Below are 15,978 nucleotides of genomic sequence, written 5' to 3'. Positions count from 1 at the left end.
CAAATGTAAACAAAGTCATAAGTCATTCTCACACAAACACTAATGCAAAAAAAACCAGAGCATGCTAAAGGGCAGACTCATGTTTAGTAGAAAATTGTTTTCGTCAGCTACACTGTAAATTCTGAAAAAACAAAATATCCACTGATGATAAGGGAAATTATGGTGGGGGGGTAAACGTTCTTCAGAGACTTCAGTAACAAACCCTTGTTCTACTGATTTATACGTGAATTGCTTTTTATTAAAACACCTAAATCTTTTTGTCCAAAGATGTGATGGTGTCGTTTGCTTTTCTCCTTCCATTTCACCTGTGTGAGACTCTGTTATTATGTAGCTCAGCAGTGCTACAGCCTGTCAAGTCATTCTTATTGATCGGATTACTGCAGTAAACATCAGGGTGTACAGTAAAGGTAAGATGGAGGATATGTCTCTGCGTGCACATGCAGGTTTATACAAGTGCTATATGTTAGCTATATTTGTGTAACTGCTCTTTGGTAAATTAAACACTTCCGCATCAGGATTTCAACACACAAGTGCACACATAAATACTCATCAACAATAAAAATGGCAAACGTTTGAAGAACAAGAAAGTGAATTATTTAATCATATGAGGATCATTTAGTTTATTTAACTCTTCCTCTTTCATTGTTTTTTTATGTAAAAATGTGCCCATGCATGTAAAGGATTAGATTGTCTCTGAGTTCTTCATGCATGTCTATGGCTGAGGGCCACAGAGATGAAGATAAGTGCTCAGTGTGGTACTTTCTGAATGTTAATGAGGGTTAAGGCAATACGTCATAATGCAGCCTTATTGAGATCCATTGCCTAAGGTGAGCTGGATCACAGAGAATCATCACGGCCCTTTACACACAGACATTACAGGTCAATTAATTAATATTGCCGTTTAATTGTTTAAGAAATCCATCAAGGACAGTTTGCGCTTTCAATCCCATAAATTTGCTCACACTTTCATTAAGACAATGAAACACTGGCATTAGCCCTGGTCTCACTCAGAATACACAGTGAAAGTCATTAATCTTCAAACATCTAGCACATTCTTTCCAATAATATTTCAGTGCAGCACAGTTAGCTTTATTTCGGTGCGCAGCGAACATCCTGGACTGAACGTTAGACCATCACTGAGGAACACATCGACAGACAAGGGAAATTAACCCACATGTGCATGTCTATTGAGGGACTGTACCATGAACCAATGGGTCACAGCCCAGTGGTCAAAAGTTTTCCCAAATTCATTAAAAAAAATACAATTCTTAAAGGGGCAGTATTGTGCAAAATTCACTTTATAATGGTTTTGCTACAGTGATATACATTCCTTTAGCCTCATTCAGATGGCCAAAGTTGACAAAGTTCTGTTTCCTCCCTCCCTTTTTATTCCACATTTTGTAAAAAGTCAGCTCCAAATGGGCGAGTTGTATTTTTCTCGCGTTGTGATGTCACAATGCGGAAACTCCTCCTCCTGACAATCCTGGCTCCTCCTACCCTGTAAGAATGTGAGCTCCTTCCTCTTAAACTACCTCACAGCTAAAACAATCACTGCAGTTTAATATAGAATATATATTGTACTTTATTGTCATATATTAGAGGTGTCCCGATCCGATATCAATATCGGTACGATATTAGCCTTAAAAACGAATATCGGATATCGGATTCAAATTTCTGGATTTTCCGATTTTTTTTTAAATTTATTTTATTCAATTGTAGAATACTGTAGATATTATGTTGAAGGTTAACATTTATGTAACCAATTGGTTAATAATAAATGGGTCGGTTTTTCTCATACCGACTGTTGCTGGTCTCTGTTTCAGTAACATCACTTGATCAAACCTTTTCTAACATTCCACACTACAAAATAAGTAATTTTTTTTTATTATTAAAGAAAAGAGAGAGAGAGAGAGAGAGAGAGAGAGAGAGAGAGAGAGAGAGAGAAAAATAAAAAATGAAAGTATGTATGATTTATGCTGATATCGAATCAATATCGGTATCGGCCGATACGCAAGGCTGCAATATCGGTATCATATTGGAAATAAAAAAAGTTGCATTGGGACATCCCTAGCATATATATATATATATTTATGTATGTACATACACACAATTTGATCTCTGCATTTAATCCCTCCCTAAGGAGCAGTGGGCAGACACGGTGAGAAAAACAAGAAAGTGACGTAGTAGCTCTGATGAGTTTTTGAAACAGCTGACTGATTCCGCTGCTGCTGTGATAAACACACACCATGGGGCAGTGTTTGTCAGACTCACAAACACAATAGCCGCTTAAATATCCATGTGTTTTACTGAAATGTGCAGTTTTGGCTGTAAACAATAACAAGAGTGTGTAGATAGCAAAAGAAAATTGCTTTGTTGATCACTGATCAACCTCTACAAGATCAAGGCATGAAGTCTGCATCCATAGACACGCACATTCATGCATATGCAGATGGCCCAAAAATAGCCTGTTTTTAGAAGCGTCATGAAAATGACTTTTCAGAGGGCGAAAACTGGAAAACAGGCGAGTTTGGGAAAATAAACCTCAAATACTATGTTGGGGTTCTTAGAACAAATGGAGATGGGTGAAATATAGCATAATATTAGACCTTTAATATAATATACATAATATACAAATATTTTTGGTGCCATAAAACACAGTGACTGTACAAAATATATATTAATTCAGCTGTTGTTCTACCTCAGGTGTGTACAGTGATGTCCCAAAAAAAACAAACTATAAGGAGTCAGCACAGTCGTACTGCTTGGTGGAGCGTGAGATGAACTCTCAAGACAAACAGTCATTTCACATTGTTTGGAATGTTTGTTTTTTTTACATAATTTCCCATTTCAATATTCTCCACAAAGGCCATGCGTACGATGAGTGTTCATAATCGTTAAGCCAAGCAGGCTTCTTTCCGAACCTAGCGGGTCAAGGTATGTTATCAGACAGTGGTGGTGCAAGTTCTGGGTCAGGGACTGGTGTTACAGGCACGGCCTGTCACTTTAAGAGAGGTGTTGCATTGTGGGAGGTGAAGGCTTGACCGGGTTGTTTACGTGTGGGAAATGTAGTGTTTTGTCTGGGCAGTCCGGGAGTAGATGTTCACAGGTGCGCTCTCTGTAAGTTTTGGATGCAGCGTGTTTATTACCTAAGATAAGAGAGGATTAAAACACATCATACCCTCAGATACCTGCCTGCTTCTTCCTCCCTGCACTCACCCGGTATGCAGAGTCGGCATTACGGACCGCTGTTGTTACCGGTAATAACGAGCCACGGCTGGGGTAAAACTCAGTGAAATACCAGACCTCCTTACCACGGTTCGGAGATAACCTGGCGAAGGTAACACTGGGGGCTCGTCCGGGATCCTATTCTGCAATTTCCGGAGGTTTTGATGGCGGAAAAGTAAGAAGAAAAGGAATACTGTGAAGTACATGTGGAAAATGGCGACACGAAGAAAAGTCACCACTGGAAATAGCTCACGTGTTGAAAGACAGCACTCAAACGTAAGCAGCAACCCGTTCGTGTTGGATGTTATTGAGAATGCTTCCATTGTGAGAGACTTAAGAAAAGAGAGAGACTTTTGTGGATGTAGCAGCAACCCCTTGGTGGCTAACACGGAGCTAACGTTAGCTGCAGGTGAGCCTGTAGGCCTCACTACAACAGCGCCACACGAGGAGGCATGGCAGCTTACCCCCCCACCTTCAACGCACACCAATCCCTTCCTTACACCGATGGAAAAGAAAAGGACATTGTGTGGTGAGTCAATGGCCTATCTGCCACCCTCACATGGTAATGATGAATGTGTAGTCTGCACTCCAGTTAAAATGGCACCATGGAAGATGGAAGAAAACATTGATAACCCATCTGCTTCCATCACTAATGAACAATTAATGGAAAAATTCACTCGAATGGGTTGTGATTGTTTCATAAGCAGTCCTGTCATCCCCACTAAAGCCAGATTCCCACAAAAAGTTCCACAATCTATTCACTATGCCTCCCAGCTTGTCCAGAATAGTCCTGAGGTGCACACACAGGGTCAGCATCATTACTCATCGTGCAGTGCAGGACATGAGATGTATGAGGATGGATTAAGAGGTGTGAGACGAGCTGGCTGCCCACCGCACTGCTGTTCACCACGCATTATGTTTAATGACTATATGGACACTAGTGATGAAGAACAATATGGACAAAAAGAAAGAATCCCCACGTTGCAGCCGGGACATTTTGACGGGACTGGTCCTTGGAAGGACTTCCTGTATCAGTTTGAAAGCTGTGCAAAAGCCAATCGCTGGACTGAAAAGACAAAAGCTGTTCAGTTGAAGTTCAGTCTGAGGGGTGCAGCTGGGGCCATCGTCCACAAAAATCCGAAATCTGACCGCTGGAGCTACCTGCGCATGGTGGAGGAGATTGAAGCTGCCTACGGTCCGCGTTCCGAGCATGCTGCAGCCATCGGCATTGAGCTGAGACAACGAGTCAGGAGACCAGGTGAAGCCTTGCACACCCTCAGAGATGACATTTATGAAAAGGTCTCCATTGTGTATGCTAACCGCACAGAGTTGGAGCAAGACTGTATATGCGTGGAGGTCTTCACCAACGCCTTGGCCGACGCCGAGGTGGTTCAAAAGTTGCTAGAGGAGCGCCCCTACACCCTAGCTAAAGCCTATGAAATTGCACACCGCTACGAGACCACCAGGAGGGCTGCTAGGGCAGTCACACAGCTCATGCGGCCAGGTGGGCGTGGTTTTGCAGCACAGGCAACCAGAACTGCTACAGTACGCGAAGCTGCTAACATTCCAGTGTTTGAGCAAGTACCAGGGGCCACCAGATTCAATAAGCAGCAACGACCTTACCAAAACAAGTTTAAAAAGACAAACTTTAATGAAGTCATCTGTCACAACTGCTCCGGTGTAGGACATTTACAGCGAAACTGCCCCTCCCCTTATCGATCCACAAGGAGCCCTGGGAATGCCACTTTCACTTCCACCCCCGACCCAAGCACAGTAGTTATCTGTACTAAGAGCCCAGTAGATGAGATGTGTGTACAAATAATGATTCATGGACTAGAAATCTGTGCTCTGCTCGACTCTGGTGCACGGAGGAATGTCCTACCTTTGCATCATTTCAACTCCCTCCCTACTCAGTTCAGACCACCAGTGCAGCCATCTGTTGCACAGATTCTGCAAGGCATTGGCCCTGAAGGCTTAGTTGTTTTGGGTGAAGTAATTTTACCAGTGCACATTGGAAACAGCATCACCCAAGTTAACTTCATCATGGCGGACACCACCCAAAGCACCGAGGTCATCCTGGGACATCCATTCCTGCTGCAGGCGCAGGCCCGTTTGGACTATGGGCGTAAAGAAATAACTCTTTTTGGTGAAAAGGTGCCTGATTTTTATTCTAGCCAACCTTCTGAGACACATCTCGTTCGTGTGGCACGCACCACAGTGTTAGAGGCGGGTTGTGAGTACGTGGTGCCCGGCATTTCTCGTCTCCGCAGCGCTGCGGGTGGACCTCTGATGCTCAGCCCCGTAAAAGGTTTTATTGAAAGGCACCAGGTTCTTGTGGCTCGAGCAGTATTACAAGCCCGGCAGGCGGCCAGCATCCCCATCAGAGTGTTTAATCCTGGCGCCATACCCGTCACCTTAAAGAGAGGAGCTGTGGCTGGGGTTCTTCAGCAAGCACAGGTGCTGGCAGAGGCGGAGCCGCAGTCAGCAAAGACCCCAGGTGCGCATGAATTCACTCATACCCATTCCACCAATGTACCAAATCACTTGCAGGTGCTGTATGCAGAAAGCTGTGCTGGTCTGTCGGGGGATGCCTCCCGTAGCCTGGCTCACCTTTTGTGTTCCTACAGTGATGTCTTTTCTGCGGGTCCCACAGATCTTGGCCGCACTAACATCGTGCAGCATGACATTATCACCATCCCAGGGCCGCCAGTAAAGCAGGCACCACGCAGGATGAATAGGGAAAAGCAGGTGGCAGCAGACCAGCAGGTGCAGCAAAGCCTGGATACCGGCGTGGCTCAACCAAGCAACAGCAGCTGGGCTGCCCCGATTGTCATGGTAAGAAAAAAAGACCAAAGCCCAAGACTGTGTGTTGATTACAGGCTTTTAAACGAACGCACTATTAAGGATGCTTATCCGCTTCCCCGCATTCAGGACACCCTCGACACACTTTCCACTGCCAAATATTTCAGCACCCTAGATTTGACATCCGGCTATTGGCAGGTGGAAATGACCCCCAGGGCCCGGAAAGCTGCAGCCTTTTGCACACGTAAAGGACTGTTCGAGTGGAACGTGATGCCCTTTGGACTGTGCAATGCACCAGCCACGTTCCAAAGGCTAATGGATCGTGTTTTAATGGGGCTGCAGTGGGAGACGTGTCTGGTGTATCTCGACGACATCATCATTCTGGGGCGGGACAGTGCACAGATGCTGGAGCGGCTGGAACAGGTGTTAATTCGACTGCGTTTAGCCAACCTCAAGCTGAAACCATCTAAGTGCTGTTTGTTTCGGGAGAAGGTGGCCTACCTGGGGCACATCGTGTCCGCTGGGGGCATTGCTACTGACCCCCAAAAGATTCAACAAGTGGAGGAGTGGCCTGCACCACAAAATGTTTCGGAAGTGCGACAGTTTGTTGGTTTGGCTTCATATTACCGCCGTTTTGTTGAAAACTTTGCAACCATAGCCCGACCCCTCCACGAGTTGACCCAAAAATATGCACGGTTCCATTGGACCCCTGAGTGTCAGGAGGCGTTCGACAGACTAAAAAAAATGCTAACTTCGGCTCCAGTCCTAGGCTATCCCCTCGACGATGGCGACTTCTTTCTCGACACAGATGCTAGTGACTGGGGAATCGGAGCAGTCCTCTCCCAGGTGCAAGGAGAAGAGGAGAGAGTTCTAGCCTATGGGAGCCGGAGGTTGTCCGCTACCGAACAAAATTATTGCACAACAAGACGTGAGCTCCTTGCAGTGGTTGAGTTCACAACACACTTCAGACAATATCTACTTGGTAGGCCTTTCACTGTTCGAACCGACCACAGCAGCCTCCGCTGGTTGACCAGACTAAGGGAGCCTGAGGGTCAGCTGGCTCGCTGGCTTGAGAAGCTTGCAGAGTATGATTTCCAGGTCATCCATCGGCCAGGGAAAAACCACCAGAATGCTGATGCTCTCTCTAGGAGACCCTGCCGCGCCTCATGTCCATGCACGGTCCCAGAACCTGACTTTAGAAACATTCAACATAAGGGGGTGCAGTGCGACCTGGGTGACGTAGTGCTCCAGACTCTAACATGTACAGGGCATCCTCCAGTGGGGGTAGTTGAGCCGGAGCTCTGTGTAGGGGAGAAGAGGACCTCAGCGGCGGAGTTTCCCATAGTGGGGGTAGAGGGCTTCGATCTCGACACCTGCACTGCTGTCTTAGCTGATCATCCCATCATCCGCCTGGTGAGTGAGTCTTCTAGTAATAACTTGTTTCACGGCTGGACCCAAGAACAACTCAAAACTGCACAAATGACTGATCCAGATATAGCACCAATAAGGGTGTGGAAGGAGGAAGGCTGTAATCGTCCACCCTGGGCTGACATCGCAGCTCACAGCCCCGCCACCAAAGCCTACTGGGCGCAGTGGAAAAGACTGTGCCTAAGAGATGGTATTTTGCTGAGAAAATTCTACTGCAGTGAGTTGAAGGTGTTCTACCCTCAAATTCTGCTGCCCCGCACTTTCCGCAACTCGGTGATGGAGCAGCTGCATGAAGGCGCAGTAGGTGGACACTTCGGTGCAGAAAAGACACTAGCACGCCTTAAAACCCGGTACCATTGGTACAACATGAGGGATGATGTCACATTGTGGTGCCGCACTTGTGTTAGCTGTGCAGCTAAAGCTCGCCCCAGAAAAACCCCTCGCGCTGCCATGGGCACCGTTCAGGTCGGCGCCCCCATGGAACGAATTGCAGTTGATCTGATGGGACCTTTAAATGAGACTGAAAGGCACAATCGTTTCATACTGGTGGTCCAAGACTACTTCAGTAAGTGGGTAGAGGCTTACCCAGTTCCCAACGAGCTAGCAACCACGGTGGCAGAAAAGATTGTTTCGGAGTGGGTGTGCAGGTATGGTGCACCTCGGGCTTTGCATAGCGACCAGGGCTCCAACTTTGAGTCGGCTGTCTTCAGGGGGATGTGTGAACTCCTGGGAATTGAAAAAACACGTACCACGCCCTTTCATCCACAATCGGATGGACAAGTTGAGCGCTTCAATGCCACTCTACAAAAAGCTCTGGCCACGATGTCCGAGCGGTGCCACTGGGACTGGGATTTGATGATCCCTTACTCACTCATGGCCTATCGTGCAACCAAACACAGCTCCACTGGCTTGACCCCAAATATGATGCTCTTTGGGCGAGAAATCACAGAGCCTGTTGACCTGGTCGTGGGTCTTCCTCCGGGTGAAAATGACATCAACACCATCCCTGAATATGTCATGCAGCTCAGACAGCAGCTGGAGCTCGCCCATCAGCTGGCACGGGAAGCCCTGGGAAAATCCTCTGAGCGTGCCAAGAAACAGTACGACAAAAACATCTGTCAAGTCCAATATCAAATAGGTGCTGCGGTGTGGCACTTAATCAAAGGCACCAAACGAGTAAAGAATAAAGTGCGGAAGTTCCTGCCAGCCTACGAAGGCCCCTACTTCATTGTGGGTGTATTAGACGACTTAATCTATCGCATCCAGAAGAGCCCAAGGTCCAAGATCAAAGTTGTTCACCATGACAAATTAAAGCCTTTTCACTCCAGAACTCCGTTGGACAACAGCTGGGTCTTTCACAACACTGATGTACCGGTACCATTGGAGGTGCTGACTCCTTCAACAGATAACGAGTCTGAGGACATTGGACCACTGAACCTCTGGGATACGTCTGCAGAAGAAGAGGAACTAGTGGTGGAGACCCCCAGAGACGCCAGCTCACCTGGTGGCGTCCTGCTTTTTGACCGCTCTGCTCAGCCTCAGCTAGATGAGGAAGTCAATCAAGATTTAACCCCGGAACCACACGGTTGTTCTCCTCCAAACTCTTCATATGCTCCAAGACCTCGTAGGGAGCGAAGACCGCCAAACTGGTTTGGTGATTGGGCGGTTGATTGATTGAAAAAAAAAAAATATATATAAAAAAAAAATAAATAAATAAAAATTTTATAATACTTTGTTATGTTCTCAAAAGTATGGTTGGTATTTTGTAAAAGTTGTCTTGCTTTATGCGAAGGTTTAATATAATGTTTACATACAAATGTGATATAGCTCTATTTTTGGGGCTATGGTTATAACTGTAATGTTGAGTTTTTTTTTTTTGGTTTATGGATGCTGGTTATTATGTTGATGTCTGACTATGGGGTAAGGTTTAACTCACAGATTTCGTAAGGAGACAGACAATTTTCCATAATGCACCCTCTGTCAGGTATAGTATCTTTTGCCATAATGTCTTCTTTGCTAACTGTGTATCTGTTGTGCAATAGACATTTTTGTTACACTGTGATAAGAGTGAGAAATGTGCATTGGTTTTTGTTTTATTTAATGTGTTAGAGTAGGAACCAGGTTTGCAGTGTAAACAAAGGAGTTGTTCTGAATGTCCTGTTGTGACTATGGTGCTGGAGTGATGTTAAAGGTTTAATCATCATCCAGAGTGGGGGTAGTGTTACAGGCACGGCCTGTCACTTTAAGAGAGGTGTTGCATTGTGGGAGGTGAAGGCTTGACCGGGTTGTTTACGTGTGGGAAATGTAGTGTTTTGTCTGGGCAGTCCGGGAGTAGATGTTCACAGGTGCGCTCTCTGTAAGTTTTGGATGCAGCGTGTTTATTACCTAAGATAAGAGAGGATTAAAACACATCATACCCTCAGATACCTGCCTGCTTCTTCCTCCCTGCACTCACCCGGTATGCAGAGTCGGCATTACGGACCGCTGTTGTTACCGGTAATAACGAGCCACGGCTGGGGTAAAACTCAGTGAAATACCAGACCTCCTTACCACGGTTCGGAGATAACCTGGCGAAGGTAACACTGGGGCAGCAGTCTTGGTTTTTCATGATGTCCTTTGAGCCGTCTGGGACCAGAGAGAGACGACCTCGTGAGGAGCACCCCCGTGGTGCTGTTTGGAGTTGCACGGTACGTGAGCAAAAACCCTTGTATGAAGGGTTTCCACGATTTATTTTCCTGCTGATAGGAAGTCTGCAAACTCACTTGAGGTAAATTGTGTTCCATTATCACTAATGAGTTTTGTAGGATTGCCAAACCTGGAGAACACTGTAGACAGGAAAGTGGTGATTGCTGAGGCTGTGATGGAGGGAGTAAAGTTCTCTCCTGCACACACGTCCATACTTGTCCACCAGTATAAGTCACACAGAATCTGCTTAGTGCAGACCACACTACAGGAACTAACCTTCTGGGAGAACCCCTGTAAATCACCACATCTTGAACTGAGAAGTAAGGCTTTAGTACTGCAGGTAGAGACTGTGTTGTTTTAGGCCATCCTTTTTCTATCTGCACTCTGAGAGCAGTGAGTTCTGGGCACACCTCAGATGATACAGTGAAATCTTTCACTGACAGGGCTTTCAGTTCTGTATCCAGCAGAGCAACCAACTCAGGCCCCATCACTGGCTCTGCATTCTCTTCTGGTGGGAGAGGCAACCTAGAAAGACTTTCAGCAGCAAAGTTTTGTGCACCAGCACAGTACACCACATCATACGTGAAACACAGAAGTCTGGCTGACCACCATGAAATACGCATTCCTGCACGTTCAAGTATTTTTGGTAGCTAGCAGTGTGGTCAGGGCCTATGTGAATCTTGTCCCCCACAGAAAAGTCCTCCATTTTTCAGTGGCCCACACACAGACCAATGCTTCCTTCTCTACAACTGAGTATTTCCGCTCTGCTGGTGTGAGTGAACGTGAAGCAAAAGCAACTGTGAGTTCTGTCTTATCACGATGCACCTCAGTCAGTATGGCACGCAGACCATAATCCGAAGCATCAGTAGAAACAATGGTCGGGAGGCCGGGGTCAAAAAAGGCTAGCTCTGGACTGTTTACAATGCAAGACTTTACTGTGCCAAAGCTCACCTATGCAACAGCAGTCCACCTGAAGGTATCAACTCTCATCGGCTGAAACAGTGATGCATAATTTTCCACAAATTTAGCATACCATGCTTTATGGCCCAGGATTGAGTGTAGTAGTAGAGTCGGTAGGTGCTGGAGCTTCTGTGATCGCTTTGAGGTGATCCTCAGGCTGAAGATCCTCCTTCATTTTGACTCTGTGAATGAAACCTTTCGCAAGACCCAGTTTCTCCCCAGTCACTGATTGGGATACAATCTCTGCTACTGGAGTTGCAGGTGAAGTAAACGCTGGTGAAGAAGTAGTAGGTTGGATAAATCCATTCCCAGCAAAGCTGTGCCTGTATTTACAACATATAAGCTAACAGGTACTGTCTTATTTGTATACTGCACTGGAGCCAAAAGGCAGCCTAGCACTGGGACTTTGGATTTAGTGTAGGATACTAAACTTGAAAATAGCTTAGACAGCAGTACATGACTGAAACGTTCTCTGTAGAGGTTCTCGGGAATGATAGATACTGCACTGCCTGTATCCACCACCAGTTCAGCATAGCAGGAAGCTGATTTTTCATTTATAGTAACTGCACATGTAATCTTTCAATCAATCTGTCCATCTTGTAACTTAGCACTGTGTTCAGTTCAAGAATAACTACTTCTCCAACTTCGACAGCAGACTTGGACTTACATACACGGACAAAATGTCCGGTCTTGTTGCAGCTTCAACACGTGACTTTAAGTGCAGGGAACTCTGTAGCGTTGGCCAGATGTGTTGATGAGCCACATCGAAAACAGCATCGATGCTCTTTTGATACAGCAGCAGGCTCAGCAAATTCATAATTCCTCGTTTTAGGCTTAAATTGGCATCTTGGCTTTGCATGCACGGGAGCATGGGACTCGGCTGAAAGAGTTTGCGCATGCACGATCGCAGCTTCCACCTGACACGCCATTTTAACTACTAAATCCAACGTCAGATTTCCCTCTGTTTGCACCAACGGCTTCTCCCGTATTATTGAGCTGCTGGCATGCTCAATGAGTTGGTCCCGTATCATCTCATCAGTATTCTCAGTAAACGCACACGTCACCGCCAGCTTTCGTAGTGTGTCAACATACTCAGCAACAGTCTCATGCCGCCTCTGCACTTGTTATCTGAACTTGTGTCTCTATATAATAGCAAGCAGGTAGTTGATGAACATCTTCGTCCACATATCAAAAGGAATTGTGGGTTGTCCACTGGATGGAAGAAATAATGCAGGTAGAGGCACAACACTCGCCATCCTTGTCTGCAATTTGTTATGTGTGTGGTTAGGAATAATAAAAGAGGCAGCAGATTCATGAAATGTGGAATTTTTACTTTCTTCTCCTTCTCTGCAATACAGTCAGCAACACAGCATCATTCAACCACAGCGACCCCTGTGGTGTAGTAACTGAAGACACGACACAATATAAAAGGTGAGCGACATTGCGCCCAGTAGTTATTGTATGGTACTGCAGCAGAAATGAAGCAGAAAGCGGCCGCCGACCTGATTTTATCATGAATTCACAACATTAAATGATGCGATTATGTTACTAATTGTTTTTGCATTATTGTATGTTGTATATGTCACACACATTGTGGTTGGCACGAAACTCGAGACGGTCTATATATTTCATTCTATTTTTTTTTCCGCCTCCCCGGCAAGAATCTGAAACTCCGCCTATGCCGTATGATCTCTAAGGAAATTCTGCTGTTGGTAGTGCTTGGAAAGAAGTAGTGGTAAACACAAGAGTTTACGCTGTGTGCTCGTGTGTGTTCTTGTTCGTGTGTGTGTGTGTGTGTGTGTGTGTTAGGTATGTGATGTGCTGTACGGGGTCTTGACCCTTTTAAAGACAGCGACTGTAAAAAGTGGCTTCAGAAGGATTAGAACAAGAAGGAGGACTATAGAAGCAGGAACAGAGCATACTGAGGATGCTTTCAGCTCCAGCAGACACTAATCCACTTCTTTCTCTCCTTCTGATAGATGAGAGCCACCAAAGAGGGGGCCAAGTGAACGACTGACACACTACGACGCTGACTTACAGGCCATGCATGCACTGTGCGTGTGTGTGTGTGTGTGCACGTGCGTGTGTGTGTGTGTGTGTGTATGAGATAGAGAGAGACAGTGTGTTACCCAGCTTGGAGTGTCCAAAGCAGAAGACGCAGCCATCTGCTCCATTCACCACGGACTGAATAACCTCAGCCACTGTCCCTGCACACACCTCAGCCTGACAGCAGGCAAATGGGGAATAAGGAAAGATAAAGAGGGAGCGGTCAGAAATACCTGAGCATATCAATTTAATGGTTAAAATAGTGGACTGGGAAAAGCCCATTTACTGTGCAATAAAAAGTGTTTTTAAACAGAGTAAATACTGCATGACAGTACAATAAAAACAAGCCACTGTGCTAATTATTCTAACTAATGCAGCATTAATAGTTAGTGGACTGATGAAAGGAAACATCATTACTGGGGCTTATGAACCTTCACGTGATTCCCATTTCTGAAACATCAGATATGGGAGAACAGCTTTAATTATTTTAATTGCAGCTACTAAACTCATCTAGCTTTTATTGAACAGACAGCTTGAACCAAAAGACTGAGAGCAACGATCCACAGATGTTTGACAAATGGAAAGGTGATGCCTTCCTATTGTCTTAATGAGTGTCTGTCATAACCATCAGGTTCAGAAGCCTGGAGGGAAGCCAACCCCATATCATAGAAAGCTGTAAATAAACAATTCCTGACTCTTGTAGTTTACTAATAGTAATAGTAGTTTTATTGGGCCCCACCAATAGAATTGCAAATACAGCTGTGGAAGTTTCAGGGCATGACAAAATGTAAATATTATTAAATGAGCTGTTTTTAAACATCACTTTTAGCACATATTAATTCACCATTATATTAATATTTAACAAACGTCTTACCTGTGATGCATCAGGAGGAAACGCAGCATCAAAAGTGAACATCTTGGGAGGGACCTGATTGGCTCCTGCTCTTTTCTGTGAGGTGGTACTCGGCGTTTGATTTGCTGATGGGTCCATGATGGTTATTTGTTTTTTTCTGGGATCCACTTTTAGGAAAGAACTGGACTCAGTGATTTCAGAATGCGATGTAGGGCACACTCGCACCATCACCTTCACCTGATTGTAAAACACAAAATAACAAACAAAGTTTGAACACCACAAAGTAATCACTCAAACCATGAAATGGATGAACTAATATCAAAGAAATCCAATAGAAGAACAAAAAGTACTTTTCTCATCAATGTCCCTACAGAATATGCTTCTCTTTTATTCCAGTTTGGGAAAAATGGTTGAAATCCACAAACAAATTGACTACTCCCATGAGTAAATGTTATTTAAAGATATTTCAAAGAATATCTCACTCTCGTCCTCTTTTCTCCATGTTCTTCTGCCTCACATATTCATGTTCCTTCATTTGTCACTCTGTTCTATGAAACCTTTTCCTTTCCTTGTCTCTCTTCACCTTCTTTCCACCTTCACAGTGAACACATCAAAAGCCTGAATTGCATGGTTCCCATTATAGCTCACTCTCCTCCCATTGCGCTCTCTTAGCTCCCACTTCCGTCACAAAGTGTTAGCAGTCTAAGTTCACCTGACAGCCCCTGTTGTTTTTTCTTTGATATCAGCAGAAGCAAAATGCTGTATCATCGAAAGTGAGCTCAAGAATATTTTAACGCAATCTTTTTTTTTGTTTATTCACTGGGATTCAAAGTTGAAGGAAAGTTTGCTGTTGCTGTATTTTCCCTCTCGCTCAGAAAAGTTAGATATCTCATTTGGTCCCATTTTAACTGGTGATTGACTTATTTTAATGTTTTAACATGTTGTGCTGTGGGAGAAAGTTTGATGATAATGTAGATCTTTAGTTAACATCCCTTACCTCGCCGCTTTAAATGAGTGAACAGTCCTTAAACTTTGAGGCTACTTTTCTCAATACTTCCACAAACTGGAAGTTACCAGTCAGATTATCATATGAATATAAAGTTTTTTTATGTCATGTTAGACATGGCATTGTACATGATATTACCAGTTAGTAAAAAGCTTTTGGTTTGGTGGAACCCTGTTGTTCATGCACAAATGGTAATGCAGCTATTATTATATTTAGCTTTTTAATATTAATTCACAAATCAGGATACATTTTTTTTTTTTTTTTTCCTGCAACTCCCACATTAGTTTGTAATTAGTTCATGTTTATCACATAGATGTTGAAGTGTGTGCCCATTAAAGATCATTTCTAAGATTTAAAAGGTTATTATGTTCAGAATTTATAATAGTCTATATTATTTATTTATGTGACCAAATGTGCCTTTGAATATGCAAATTGGTGTAAATGATTTAAATTTAGAGTTCTATTTATTAATAGATCACTATTTTACGGGTCCGGCCCACTTGATATCAAATTTCGCTGAATGTCATAGATGGATTCTGTATTTATAGGATGGAGACACTTTTAATCTAGCAGTAAGATGACTCTGCATCTCTGTCCTAGTCTGGGACTATCACCAACCCTATCTGATAAAAAATAATGTGGTGACTACTACTACACTACTCATCACTGCACTACTGCACTGTTATCCTATTATTATTATTATTATGTTATTTTATTTAGTTTTGCACATATTAGTCTTTAACTACTGTTTATATTTTTTCTAGTTGATTGTTATTATTTAATGTTTACATTGCTATAGAGAGCACAGTTCACCAAGTGAAATTCCTTGTGTGTATAACAAACATTACATGGCCGATAAAGTTGATTCTGATTCTGATGAGAAGAAGGGACAGAACATGTAGACCGGACATGGGCAACTCCACCAAAAAATTGTAATTCCAGAGTCTGTAAGATGAAGCCCAACATAAAACAC

The 15,978-nt window shown here is 44.2% G+C and overlaps 1 protein-coding gene across 2 annotated transcripts in view; it reads right to left on the bottom strand.

Moving 5' to 3' along the window:
* The window catches only part of kif26ba (kinesin family member 26Ba), a 111,136-nt gene that overhangs the window by 24,658 nt on the left and 70,500 nt on the right, over positions 1-15,978 (bottom strand). For both annotated transcript variants that reach the window (XM_028434550.1, XM_028434557.1), the window contains 2 exons: positions 14,021-14,236; positions 13,230-13,323 (listed from right to left, as the gene is read on the bottom strand). In XM_028434550.1, the coding sequence (XP_028290351.1) occupies positions 13,230-13,323; positions 14,021-14,236 (310 nt within the window). The remainder of the gene's footprint in view (positions 1-13,229; positions 13,324-14,020; positions 14,237-15,978) is intronic.

The sequence above is a fragment of the Gouania willdenowi genome, chromosome 3 (assembly GCF_900634775.1).
Source record: "Gouania willdenowi chromosome 3, fGouWil2.1, whole genome shotgun sequence".
Classification (NCBI taxonomy): Eukaryota; Metazoa; Chordata; class Actinopteri; order Blenniiformes; family Gobiesocidae; genus Gouania; species Gouania willdenowi.
Note: the sequence above shows the minus strand (reverse complement) of the source record. Positions and strands in the feature narration are given on the sequence as shown.